We start from the raw sequence: 13524 nt of genomic DNA, 5'->3' as shown, positions 1-13524 counted from the left end.
CCTTTGCAAGTGTAATTCAATTATGGACCTTGAGAGGAGTTCATCCGGATTATCCGTGTGGGCCCTAAATCCAATGACAAGTGTCCCTATAGGAGAAAAGCAGAGGGAGATTTGGGCCCCACAGAAAAGCAGGGAAGGCCATGTAAAGATGGAAGAGGCAAGAAAAGGTTCTCCCCTTGGGACTTTGGAGGGGTATGGCTCTGCCACTGCCTAGATTTTGGATCAGTAGCCACCCAAACTGTGAGAGAATGAGTTCCTGTTATGTTAAGCCCCAGGGTTTGTGCCAATCTGTCACGGCAGCCCTAGGAAACAAATACAATGTGCATGGCGAGTACCAATAAAACTTTATTTATAAGAACAAGACTTGATCCATGAGCCATCGTTTGCCAACTTCTGCTTCAGTATAACATGAAAGCTGAATAGATCAGCAGGCTAAAACAAGTTAATAGATACTTACTCAGACCCTCCTAATGCACAGAGGTGCATAGATATGTGGGTTCAGGGACTTTGAAAGTAATCCAAGTAATCAAAGATTAATTTTCAAGATAGGGAAGAAACGCAGGCTTACTGTTCCTTGTTAGAGATCTTGACTAAGGTCTGATCAATTTGAGACAAGAAAATAATCTCAGCTTCCTTCTAGAAGGGTGTAGGGACTTGGCTTTTGGGATGATTTTAGAGACACAGAAAGATGTGGGTTAGGAACTGGGATCTATACCAGGGCCTGGTTTCCCATAAAGCATGGGGGGGGGGGGGCGGTGCGGACCAGGGACGAACTGGTCTAAACAGACTTCGCGCTCTATACTTCTTGGGTCTCAGGGGGAGTTTCTGAAGAGGACAGTGAATTTGCCACCATCAGAGGATGCGAATCCCCCAGCTATTTGGGGCACACGCCCTCACCCTCATTCTCAGTGTAGAGAATGGGGAGAGATTGCTGAAAGGTTGAAGTTCCATTCCTTCCCCATGGGGATAAGCTTTTGCCCCTCAAAATTTGATGAAACATTACATTGTGAGCCACTATAAACTGGACAGAACAGGAGCCCTTGTTCCTGTGACTGCTTTTGAAATGGTGGATTTAGTTTTCTTCATGCACCTGGACAATCTTGAGAGTCCATGAGGAAAAGGTTTGATTTTCAAGATAAACTCGCAGATTTGAAAATAGAAAGCCGAAAACTGGTTTTCCGAACAAAAGGATGGCGTTACCCCACTGAACTGATCTTCGCAATTTCCCAGGCCAGTGGTGAATTGTCCACAATCTCCTAGCTCAGTGAAAACGCGTGATCCCACAAATGTTCACCACCAACGCCAGCGCCCTCTCGCCACCACCTTTTGGTTCCTTCCCCGTCACTTTCACGCTCAAGTATTTCCACTCCTGCTTCCCTGCCAGTTGTTGACAGAAGTACTGGGCATCCTTCTGGGTGTGGGGCGGAACCGTCTTCCTAACCCTTTCCTTGCAAGCTAGGTTCCCAATTCCGGTGTTACAACTGAGAAAACCCAGACAGAGAGAAATAAAATAAAAGAAATAAATAAACAAAGAAACAGACAAACAAGCAAATAAATGACACTCCTAGGTGGGGCTGGATCACATCTAGTTATAATTCGAAGTTGCCTTCTGGCATGCTTTGTCTACCTCTCTCTGTTTCTTGCAGGTTTCCCTTTTCCTATGAGTGTTTCCACCTGACCAGCCATCATCACAAACTGGGCACAAATCTGTTGGGTTGCGTGTGTCTATCAATAACCTGCAATATATTTACGGAATAATCATTTATGTTTTCTGCTAAGGCTACAGGTGAGAGGATTTTCCTTCCCCCCCTCTCTCTTTCAGAAACAGTGACAATGCAATTTGTTCTTAAGAATTTCCCTTTCTTTTAAAAGAAACCCTGATTATAATTTTTTTTTTACCGTTTATTTATTTTTGAGGGAGAGAGAGCACAAGTGGAGGAGGGGCAGAGGGAGGGTGGGCGGACAGAGGGATCCGAAGCGGGCTTCATGATGACAGCAGCGAGTCCGATGCGGGGCTCGGACTCACGAACTGCAAGATCATGACCTGAGCCGAAGTCGGGCGCTCAACCGACCGAGCCACCCAGGCGCCCCATGATTCTAAGTTTGTCATGGGTCAGCAGCTCTGGTTTGAATGCTAGTGTCTGTCCATCAGCGACATTTACTGGGTGTCCACTGTAGATGTAGGAAAATAATCAGACACTAAAGAAAAAAACATCTAAAACAAATGAAAACCACCCACCCTCAAAGCAACCCTTAACGCTGCAGCCCTCCTTGTCCTCACTCGTGAGCTACCTCATCCTGTCAAGTGGCTGAACTTGTCTGAGGCCTTTGCCATCTTCCTGCTCCCCCTACAGAGCTAAGGTGGCTGCTGGGGTCCCATCTACAGGCCCAAGTCCAAGTGCTGGGTGATATCCAAGTCCTGTTGGTAGAGCTCCCAGGATCCCGGATGTAAGTCTGATGTAGGAGGAGGTGCCCAGACACTGAGACCTAGGGCCCCTTAAGGAGGGATTAGTTCTCTGCATCCTGACTTCTGTAAGAGCGAGGCAGTGACAACTCAGTCATAAAGACAGATGTTTACTCCCTTCAGAATAAGAAAATCACTGCCTTTGAAACATATTCCCCAGCGCTTCTGAGTGATGTGTAAAATATGATGGAAAAATCGACATTTTCATTTAAAACATTCGACCATATCAGAATTATCTGAAGGCTTTTGCATTACATTTGGACACTAGATTTTTGTAGGAGTACCATTTTAACTTTTCAAGATACATCTTTATTGTTGTCAGGTGGGGTGGGGGAGGGGAGGGTCAGTGCTTCGTGAGTTCAGGAAGAGAGTACCTGTTTCCTGGGTCCCTGTGTTTTTCTTATTGGCCATGTTAAATATCGACCTCCTGGAATCCACAAGTAGCCGGTAGTAGCCAGCAGTTAAGCAGGCCAGGTTCATGGCATCTGATGATTCCATCAGGAGCGTGATGGGCTATGCAAAAGAGAATATTTTGGTTAAAGCCATCCCTCCTCAATAAGCTCCCTCAGGTGACAACACTTGGATTCGTGCTTATGAAATGTAACGAAGAAAGTTACCGCGCAATCATGTCGTCGGACAAACGCGAAAGGTCAGAAATCACGCCGAGAGCCTTACTGAAAAACATTTAGGTGACACCATCTTGAAAACACAGGCATTTTGAATCTTTTCAAGTCATATGGGAATGGGAGGAAAAAAGGTAACATTGGTTTCGTTTCCAAATAGTTAACATTTTAAAACCTGATAGTTAAGGAGTCAGTTACCAAATGTGAACCCATGATCTGGGGCCAAAAAAAAAAAAAAAAAAATCACAGGAAGATTAAGTTTGGGTTCATAGTGAAAATTAGTGTTGAAAAGAAGTAAAAATTCCAGCGGAAATTACTTCTAAGACTGAACGCAAAGTGACAAAAAGGTCCAGGAAAAGGATGCTTGTAAAAGAAACTGCAAATTCACAGGAGAGGAAAACAGAGGTGGGAGTTAAGAAAAGGCCTTGCTAACACCTTCTGGAAACAATGAGGTTCTCATGTAATTGGAGAGGAGTCCTGGGCATATGGTGAAGGAAGTGTTCAGTTGAAGCATTCATTCTCGTTGAATTAGAAAGGATGACCGACTGGTCTGTTCTGGTTGAAAGAGAGAGAACTTGAGAGAGGAACAAGGGAGCAAGACAAAAGCCGACACCCAGAGAGACGAGACACAGAAACGTCCGTGACCGGCTCTTGCTTTCATTCCCGGGTAGAGGATGCTGGCCAGGTCTGATGGCCCTGGCTCTGGAATCTACCTTCCCACGAAAAGCCCACATACTACGTGATGAACTGCCTTCTCTTTCCATTTCAGGTGAGGTCTCCCCTCAAGGCACCCCACAGTTCTTTCACGGAAGCAGGAAACCACCGGTAGGGTCTTGCCACCTACTTCCGTCGGGCCAGATTATCCTGTTATCAGGTATGTGATGACTGCATCCAATTCACTCTTTCTCCTACTCTTTTTCCACGGGGGGCGGGGCATTGTTCTTAGCATCTTTGCTCGCAGACGGGGCCAGGCATTCCAAATCTGTTCTTGTACTTCCACTGTTATGGAGTCAACTGGAGACCTGGAGTCAGCCCATGAAATGCCACGAGCCGTGGCCACCATGTCTGAGCTCCATACTCTCCCTTCCATGGTCACTTCTACCTGCTGCAGAGGACACTGAGGCTTTTCAGTTTGCTGTGTAGACAGAGCCCTGGTGGGAGTGGGTCCTCCCTGCCTGTTCTCACAGCACTCCCCCTGGTCCACGCACTTTCCTTTTCTCCATGGAAACACGGCCACGTTACCGTGGCCCAAATCCAATGACTTGTCTACTACTGGGACAAGAGGGACCGGATTATTTCCTATCAATTTCCTGTTTCTGGAATAAAGTTCTCCCCTTTGACGACAATCTCAGATTATTATTTAAAAAAATTTTTTTTTTAACTTTTATTTATTTTTGAGACAGAGAGAGACAGAGCATGAACGGGGGAGGGGCAGAGAGAGAGGGAGACACAGAATCCGAAACAGGCTCCAGGCTCTGGGCCATCAGCCCAGAGCCCGACACGGGGCTCGAACTCATGGACCATGAGATCGTGACCTGAGCTGAAGTCGGACGCTTAACTGACTGAGCCACCCAGGCGCCCCATCAGATTATTATTTTAAATGGAATGGCCATGACATTCATAGGGCCCGATGTGCTGTCGGTACTAATTGCTACACCACAAAAAGACAGACTGACTGAAATACTCAGCTTTTCCCAAAGAATAAACACATACGGACTCAATCTGACAAAAGGGAAGGGGAGTTCTAAATAAAGTTGGGAAAAATCTCCCTGACTCTCTGTACATGAATATTCTAGAAGGTTAGCAGGGAAAAATCTCCCCATTCTCTGTGATTCATGTACTCTGTCCTCAAATCACACAGCTCTTTACTGAGGGCTGGAGCCCTCAGGCCTGGGTTGGGTGGATTTTCGTTCCTCCCAACCCACCCCCTACCGCCCCTGCCACCCCTCACCTTGTCACATTTCTGATCCTTTGCACACACTGAAATTTTGACTGCTTTGTAAATATCAGCGGTGTTATCACAAATGAGCTGTTCAGATCGAGGCCCTGTGTCAACATCTGAAAGACTTACCTTCACATCCAACACATGGAGCTCTACCCTCACCAAGCTTTCTTCCTCGGTAAACATCTCGATCCTGTTGACGTGGCTGAAGTCAGCTAAAAGAGCCACCAGATTGGTTTTGGTGTTTATGACATGGCTTATGCCATATCGGGGCCCCACCAGAAGAGTCACTTCTGAGCGCTTTTCTGCCTGCTGAGAGATAGTGACAAAAATATAAAAGTTCTAGACCTCTAAAGCACCACGCAGGGTTGAACCTGAGAATCTGTTCTTATAAGATTACATTTTCTTTAGACAGGATTTTTCGGTGATATTGCACCAAATCATCCAATTAGAAGAACCAGACATTATGATTGCATCGAGACTCTGCTAAATTATGAATAATGTAGAAAGCAAATGTTATCATAGCGCATATTTTCGTAATCATGAGACACTTCTAGAAACGGGGATTTTTTTTTTTCATTTTTAATAGGAAAGCAACTTCTGGCCCAATGATTTAAAAGAAGGCCATTGTTAGCGTGCATGAATTCTCTCGGTTCTTCATGTTTCTTTTTCTAGGGCATTCTGCAGCGGCGTTATCTGGTTTAACATTTCTTCTCATAGTTTCAGACTGTGGTGCAGTCGATTAGAAATGAAGGCTGGAAAAGATTCACAGCTGATTTGCTTTTGTCATCAAAGGCAGCTCATCCAAGACAGCCTATGGCAGTGACATTTTGCAGGTTTCTGTGGCTTCCAAGAGAAAGCAAGAAAAAGCAATTACCACTAATGTTGCCTTGAACACACGACCCCCGTACAGTCGAAGATCACTGAGGAACTTGAGATAATGGACCTTGGCTTGCAGTGCAGAGAGCTGAGGAGAGAAAAGAAACCTCAGGTGTTAATTCCATTGGGGGTGGGTCTGTTTCTGCTGGAGACCAGCTAAAAACAAGGGCAAACCCTGATGCTTTTACTACCAACAGATGGGGTGAGACAAGGCCTCTTCATAAGGAGTCAAAGTAAATTGCTGTGTATTTGGTTTCGTGAGAAAGGGCTGCAACAAGAAATCCAGATTAAAACCTTTTTATGTGGGGGGAAGGCATTGGCGGTGGGGTGGTAGTGAGGGGAGCATGGGTCGTGAGCATGGACATACTGGGCCAGGGTGCTCAACAAATGAAAACAAGATGGTAAGTTTTCCCACCGAACCATCGGTCATCGGGGACTCCAAGAGTCCAGTGGTGCTTTCCAATCGTGGGTAGGGACAGGGCGGGCTGCGTCCAGAGACTCACCTGTACACAGAGTTTGGGGGAGCCATTTTGAACACATCATAAAAAAAAGTGCTGGATTGTAGGGGTGACTGGATGGCTCAGTCGGTTGAGTGACCACCTTTGGCTCAGGTCATGATCTCATAGTTCGTGAGTTCGAGCCCCGCGTTGGGCTCTGTGCTGGCAACTCGGAGCCTGGAGCCTGCTTTGGATTTTGTGTCTCCCTCTCTGTCTGCCTCACCCCCGCTCGTGAGCTCTCTCTCTCTTTCTCTCTCTCAGTCTCTCAAAAAATAATATAAAACGTTAAAAAATTTTTTAAAAAATACTGGAATATTAACTATACCAAAATGCACTACCCTTCATGCAATTGTTAGCACTGTTCAGTCATCCTACTTCCTTCAAAAGCCCAAAGCATTTTGCAAATCGATTTGAAAGCAAACCACTTACTCTTGGCTAGAAAAACTGACCTTTATAGAAAAACAGTGATGAATAGATCTTAGAGCAGTTATCCCAATTATTACAAAACCAGTGGGCCATGCATGAAAAAAATCATATCAAGCCAATTAAAAAAAAAATTAGCTTTGGGCCAATCAGAACAGAAATTAAAAAAAAAATCTTTCGGGTTTAAGTTTATTTATTTAGTCATCTCTACACCCGACGGGGGGCTCGAAATCACAACCCCGAGATCAAGAGCCTCATGTTCTCCCGACTGATCCACGCCGTCCAGCTATATTTCCGTGAGCGGAATGATCGCAGAAACGAGGAAGTAAGGCGATGGTGGCTGATAGTGTGTCAAACCTGATTTTACCTTTTAAAAAGCCACGGGGTGAGGAGGGAACAGAAATAAGTACGTTTCAGCCAGTAAAAATGACTTATCTGAGTTACCCACGTTTCTATGGCCAGTATCAATTGTTAAGTGTTCTGGGTTGGTTTCCCTGCTTCCAGTTTTATAAGGCCAGTATTTTAAGGTTCCTCTTTCTGGTTCTTGAAACCTTTTGCTTTCGATTCCCTATGAACATAACTCTCTATTCTGACCAACAATCTATTTGAACGTGGCCTTTGTGTTTCTTCTGATTAAAAAAAAAAAAAAAAAAAGGACGGAGATTTTAACAGTAATGATGGTGAATGGTAGAAATAGTTTTATCTTCCCTTCAAAAGTAAGATTTAATTCAGTGGTTGTCAACCAGGGCCGATCTTGTTCCCCAGGGCACATTTGGCAATGTCTGAAGACATTTTTCTTTGACATAATCTAGGGCATCTTGGGGGCAGAGAGCAGGGATCAGCTGAATACCACACAATGCGCTGGAACCCCCCCCCCAACGCCCCCCCTCCCCCCCCCCCCGCAAAGAATGATTCCAAATGCCAACGGTGGTGTCTGGTCACAAGGACCCTTGCTGCCTGCTGTGCATTTAAGCTGGTCTGCGTGGTAAGCGGGAGCCTGATGGGATGGGAACTTGCAATCCTATTCTCTAATCACAAGGTCTCAGTGGCTATGCAAGGTTCTCTTGCACGCGCACGTGAATGTGCACACACTCGGTACAAGAAGGAGTCCGTAGCTTACAAGAAATAAATAAGTTTCCAGAAGAACACTTAGTTGTCACTAGTCTTAGAAACAGGTTAATCGTCAGAAAAAGGGGGGGGGGCTGGGGTTACACAGTGTTACTGCTTCTGAAAAAGTGGTACTAAGTATTTTATTCACGGGCTAATTTTAAACATGTTTAAAAATGCATGCAAGCCTTTCTCTTTAAAATCCATTTTCTATTAAGATGCAAATGTGATACCTTTTTACCCGGTGGTACCAAGTTTTGATTTGCTTTGACAAGGTGTGAAAGTGCTTTCTTTATGTTCTTCTCTTTCATGCTTTGCAGCACAGCAGAGGGAAGAAAAGTCTCTAATCCCCATTCTTTTCTGCAATAAAAAGCAGATCTTTAATTTCACATTCTTGTGATGATTAGTTATCTAAGGCAAAATGGCGCTCTGATGTTCGATGGAACAAATGAACTCGGGGAAAGGCAGGAAATGGAGAGAGGTGCCCGATTAGGGAGGCAACTTTGAATTTACACTCAGGAAACATACTATCTGATCATTAGTACATCTGTTTGCGTTCTAAAGGAAACGTATTCTTCCCTCTCCAGAGAGAATGCGTTTGGGACCAATGGGAACTGAAGAGACAATTTATCCAACCCACCTCTGAGTCTCGTTGAATTCATTCACATCTCCGAGTATGTAGTTCCAATACAATTTCTCTCCATTCCTTTGTCTTTTGCTCCCTGTCTGCCCACACTGTGGCTTTGTCTCTTCACTTAGGAGGGCCCATGCAACCCCTTGATGCCCCCAAACCATTCTGCCCTCCCCTTCTCCTTCACCAACGGCTACTTCACTAGAAACACACACTTCTCTCCCGGCCAGAAGATCTGGCTCCTTCAATCAACATTTCTTGCTGCGTGTGCGTGTGCGTGCGTGTGTGTGTGTGTGTGTGAACGAGGAGTGCCTCTGGTGTGGCATCAGGGTGGGGTTCGTGATCCTTAAGTATGTGTGGCAGTGGTGGGGAGGCGCTAACATCACAAACAGGGGTGGATATACAAGAAAAACAGATAAAACTGGGCTAATATATGCGTGCAGAGGTCCTATTTCCCCAGCAATGACTACAACCCTACCCCAACAAGTTTCCATATTTTGAACTCTACAAACTCTATCCAGATTGGTCATGAGCCCAAGCAGTGTCTCCTAAGTTATGAAGATCTTCAAGAAGGCTTAGTTATTTCTCCTACTCCAGATCCTCTCCAGAGAAGGGTAGGAAGACAGCCTTTCCCCACTTGATCAATCATGATGATGGTGCTTTTCCTGATCACCATTTCTTCCTCCTCCTCCCCCTCTTCCACTTGTATTTATTATTTCTCCCCAACCGTGTCAAGTTGGACAGGCCACCTTTTCATATGGAAGCCAGTATCGTCCACCCCCGCGAAACATAAGGAAGGGGAACAGAGGAGGGGCTGAATGTGCCCGACTGAGCGGAAGACCTCTTTGTGGGCAGAGTCTCTCTCAGGAGACAGTCATGGCCTGTGTGGCAAGAGATAAGGCATCTGTGAAAAAGACTGGGTGGAGAATGGAAGGCCTGAGGCTCTCAAATCGCACACAAGGATCTGTCCGTCGGCGTAGGAGAACCGAGACTTTTGAGAACAGTGGCCTTGGAATTAGCAAACCGGGGCTCTGATCCTCCCCAACACGGGCTCCTGAACTCATTGGGAAGAAGCCATTTTGCTCCCTGGTGGGTCTGCCTGGCACCTTGGGAAGTTAGAAAGGCTTAATAGGCAGCCCATGGGAAGCTTCTTTGGAAGGTGGGATTTCAATTAGCTTGCATATCACTTGTGTAGGCGGAGAGGGCTCTAGGGCTTTGAGTGTTACGTGGAGATGTGGATTCGGTCCTGCCACGAACTTTGAAATAGGAGCGTTCCTCTCTCTTAGCATTAGAGCGGCCATGATTAAGAGAGCAGCATGGCTGCTCTCGGCTTCTGAGCCACCTGCCAACGGGAAGCATACAGACGGGGCGACAGAGGGCTCTCTTTGAAAGGATGACCCTTCAATAGACCTGAGGGCAACACGACTGCCTTTTTCTAACAGGGAATCTTCTCTGGCCAACATTCGAATCGTGAAACAAAATTTGATTGTATGGCATCCTTTCCCGCATCCACATTTCTTTACCACAGATACCATCCTTCCTGATTACGGCTAAGAGCATTACTTTCATACCGTATCTTAGCAATCTAAAGCAATCTCAGGTTACGCAGGCCGCAGTCTTAACGCAGGTGCTTCTACTGATCACACGACCTATAGCACAAGATGGAGTCCCATTGCCTGGGTTCGAATCCGGACCCCTCTAGTTTGCAGCTGTGTGACTTGGGCACGTTCCTTAGTCATTATGTGCCTGGGTTTGCTCATCTGTAAAATACAGCTAAAATCCTACTGATCTCCTAGGGATGTCGTGAGAATTAAAGAGCTTAATGTCTGAGAAGCACGGAGACCAAAGCTTGGCTTGGAATCAAGCCCGTTTAGGAATTTTAAAACGTACGCTTCGCTTTCAATCTGGTCCTCATTTTAAACAATTCTCTAAAGGTGGGTTATGTAAGAAATGGATCTCTTCCACCAAAAATGAACATGACGTTCATATATTTTGCCCATGTTTATAACAAATGCCCTGCCACGAGCAGGATCAATTTTGGAAATCGAGACATGCATCGAAAATACACTTGGGCGTTACGGAGGCAGCATCTTTGTGCCTGAAATGGCTCCGAGAGCCAACACTTACTCGATGTATTTGAGGGAGATTTTCTGTGTTTGCTTGGTGGTGACGGTTGCGATGTACATTTGCAAGGCTGCCAGCCGCAGGGCTATGTCGTATTTCAGCTCGGGCCCAAATCGCTCCTGAACCACGTCGTTACAACTCTGCAAAAGAGACCAGCAGAGGGCGCAGCGTGTCAAAGAACCGGCGGCCGGCGCGCTGCCTCCGAGGAACAGGTGACCCAGTGTTCCAGCTTCCCGTCAAAGGCAAGGGGGGCTAAATGTGGAAACATTTCCACCAGGCTGCTTGGAACCCAGTCAGTATTTAATTACATGCACAAACACAGGGACCGCACAAAACATTTAACATTCACCGACAAATGAGCTGCTATTTAAATATTTAGCTTTTGGTAAAAATAATTAGGAATTCAGGTACGAAATTTCCAAACACAGGTGCTGCAACTGAACGCGCAAAGCACTGATAGCAGCATGCGACTTGTGCTGGGCTTGGAATCTCGGGTTCGAATCCTATTCCTCCGCTTCCATAGGGGTGGGAACTTGGGCAAATCCCTGGATTGTGCCGTGCCTCGGTTTCCTCCTTTGTAAATCGGGCACAGTAGTGCTTCCCCATCCACGGGGCTGTGGTGAGGAGGACATGAGCTAACAATGTGAAGCCCTGGGAAGCCGTGAGTGCTCATACGTGTCAACCGCGGTCATCACCAATGTCATTAACTTCCATTTAGCTCTCGAGAGCAGTTCAGGGGGGAGGCAGGTTTAGCAAGGGGTTGGACAGCAGCAGCCCCGGCCTCACACCCACCTGCTTCGGAATCGTGGCTTTGCCAATGCCCACCTGTGCCTGTAGCTTCAACCACTTTACTCTTGCAGCCTCAGTTGGCTCATCTGTGCGATGGGGACTCACACTAATGACGCCGCTGGAGCAGTGCCAATACTGAATGTGCACTCACTGAAGCGTAGCCATTAAAACCCTCAGTTCACTCCAGCGGTGACCTGCCCCTGCTGCGACTCTGAGGGAGTCACACCACATCTCTGGGCCTCAGTTTGCTCATCTGTAAAAGGGAGACGCCTACCTCACAGGGTGTGTGGTGAGCATCAAACGCAAGGGTGGCTGAAAGCGTGTTGCAACTTGCAAAGTCTAGTGTGACCACAGTGACTGGTTCTCACCGGGCATGCTTGCTCGTTAGGGGCAAAGCACTGAGCTATACGTCACCTGGAAGCACAGCGTAGCTTCAGCATATTGTGTGTGTGTGTGTGTGTGTGTGTGTGTGTGTTATTTTTGTTCTGGAAAACTAGGCTTTGGGGCTAGAAACTATGATATTTAGCCTCTTTCTTCCTGCTTTGCCTTGTCCCAAGAAGATTTCAAATGCAAAACTGTATCAGAACATTTACCTCTTTCCCCAGCAAAGCACATTTGTGACCCCATCATGCATTGACTTTACCAAATGGGAACATGTACCCCTGCATGGTTTCTGCACACAACGTTTACCCTTCAAATACTTACCCATGCCCTACTGGTGCCATGCAATGCACACTCTGTCCCCGGGCTCCAGGCTCGTGCCTCTCAGCTTGTCCCCTTGCTCCTAAGAGGGAAGTCACCTCCTCTCCCTGCCTCCATCTTTAACATGGGCTTCTACCTTCGCTCCTCCTGAAAAGCTCACACCTATTTGGATTGCACAGCACTCCTTATTGGAAGCAGGTCTGGTATGAGGTGGGAGATAGGGTGGTCTGAGTGAAGGCAGCCATTTTGTTTTGCTGTTGGGTTTACCAGTTATTTCCAAGGGACACGCCTAGGGGTGTCCATAAAGGGACACCATGGGGTTGAGGCTCATCTTACAGTCTCATGAAGGATGAGGGAGAGGAAGCCACTTGGCACAGCACCAGGCCATAATAAGCACTCGACACAGGATTACAGCACAGGATTTAGAGACAAAGACTCCAGGTGTAGTCCTAGGCTCTGTCAGCTACTACTCATCAAACGGCCTCGGACACGGCATTTCATCTCTCTTGAGTCTGTTTTCTCACCTGAAAAATGGGCTCACTCTCAAGGTTGTTGGTACATCTCTAAGGATGTTTCACAGACTGGAATGTGCTTTATTAGGCTGCGTCACCACTAGGACTTCTCCTAAGAGTTGTGACTGGGATAGTTTTTTCCCAACCCTTTCATACCCTGTATTTAACCAGACTTCTGGGTGAGTTCTTTGTCAAGGTGATTAGTCACTTAATTACATTATATAATTAGTTCAGACTGATCCTGGAGAATTAGTGTGAAGTCTGATATATATATATATTTTATGGCACGAATCATACTTTTATTACTCATAATCACATTACTTAAAATACAGTTAACACAAGCAAACGGTGGTCATTGTTTTGCCAAATAGAGGTCCCGATAGACTACTTTAGGCCCACAGAAAGTTCACTTATCATGAACGTGTTAGGTATTAAAAAGGCAACCGAGGCTGTTCAAGTGTTTTAAAATATTTCGTAGCCTCTCAGGTGTTGTCCCATTTACGAATTGGTGTAACCATCTTTTTCTTCGTAGATATTGGACAGGTAATTATGAATTACAACAGTGTGAATTACCAGGGCTTTCTGTCACTATATATACTCACATCTGCAGAATACCTCGTGGCCCAGTAATGAGTAGGTGATTAACAGATGTTACCACCCTCAAGCCTCTATTTCCATTGCCAAGGTTCATCTAGTCAATGGCTATTGTCCTCAACAGCAACCCACAAGGTTGACTTGAGTTTCGTCTTTGCAACGTACATTGCACATTATATGGAGTAATGTATATGGTAATATACACTGTAATGTACATATGGCTTCTGCTTACTCTTT

The 13524-nt window shown here is 46.0% G+C and overlaps 1 protein-coding gene across 5 annotated transcripts in view; it reads right to left on the bottom strand.

Moving 5' to 3' along the window:
• FRMPD4 (FERM and PDZ domain containing 4) overlaps positions 1-13524 on the bottom strand; it is an 852065-nt gene that overhangs the window by 10116 nt on the left and 828425 nt on the right. For all 5 annotated transcript variants that reach the window (XM_019823548.3, XM_045051004.1, XM_019823549.3 and 2 more), the window contains 5 exons: positions 10694-10830; positions 8169-8295; positions 5907-5996; positions 5159-5341; positions 2839-2977 (listed from right to left, as the gene is read on the bottom strand). In XM_019823548.3, the coding sequence (XP_019679107.1) occupies positions 2839-2977; positions 5159-5341; positions 5907-5996; positions 8169-8295; positions 10694-10830 (676 nt within the window). The remainder of the gene's footprint in view (positions 1-2838; positions 2978-5158; positions 5342-5906; positions 5997-8168; positions 8296-10693; positions 10831-13524) is intronic.

The sequence above is a fragment of the Felis catus genome, chromosome X (genome assembly GCF_018350175.1).
Source record: "Felis catus isolate Fca126 chromosome X, F.catus_Fca126_mat1.0, whole genome shotgun sequence".
Taxonomy (NCBI): domain Eukaryota; kingdom Metazoa; phylum Chordata; class Mammalia; order Carnivora; family Felidae; genus Felis; species Felis catus.
The sequence above is the reverse complement of the archived record's forward strand: the minus strand, read 5'-3'. Positions and strand labels throughout refer to the sequence as shown.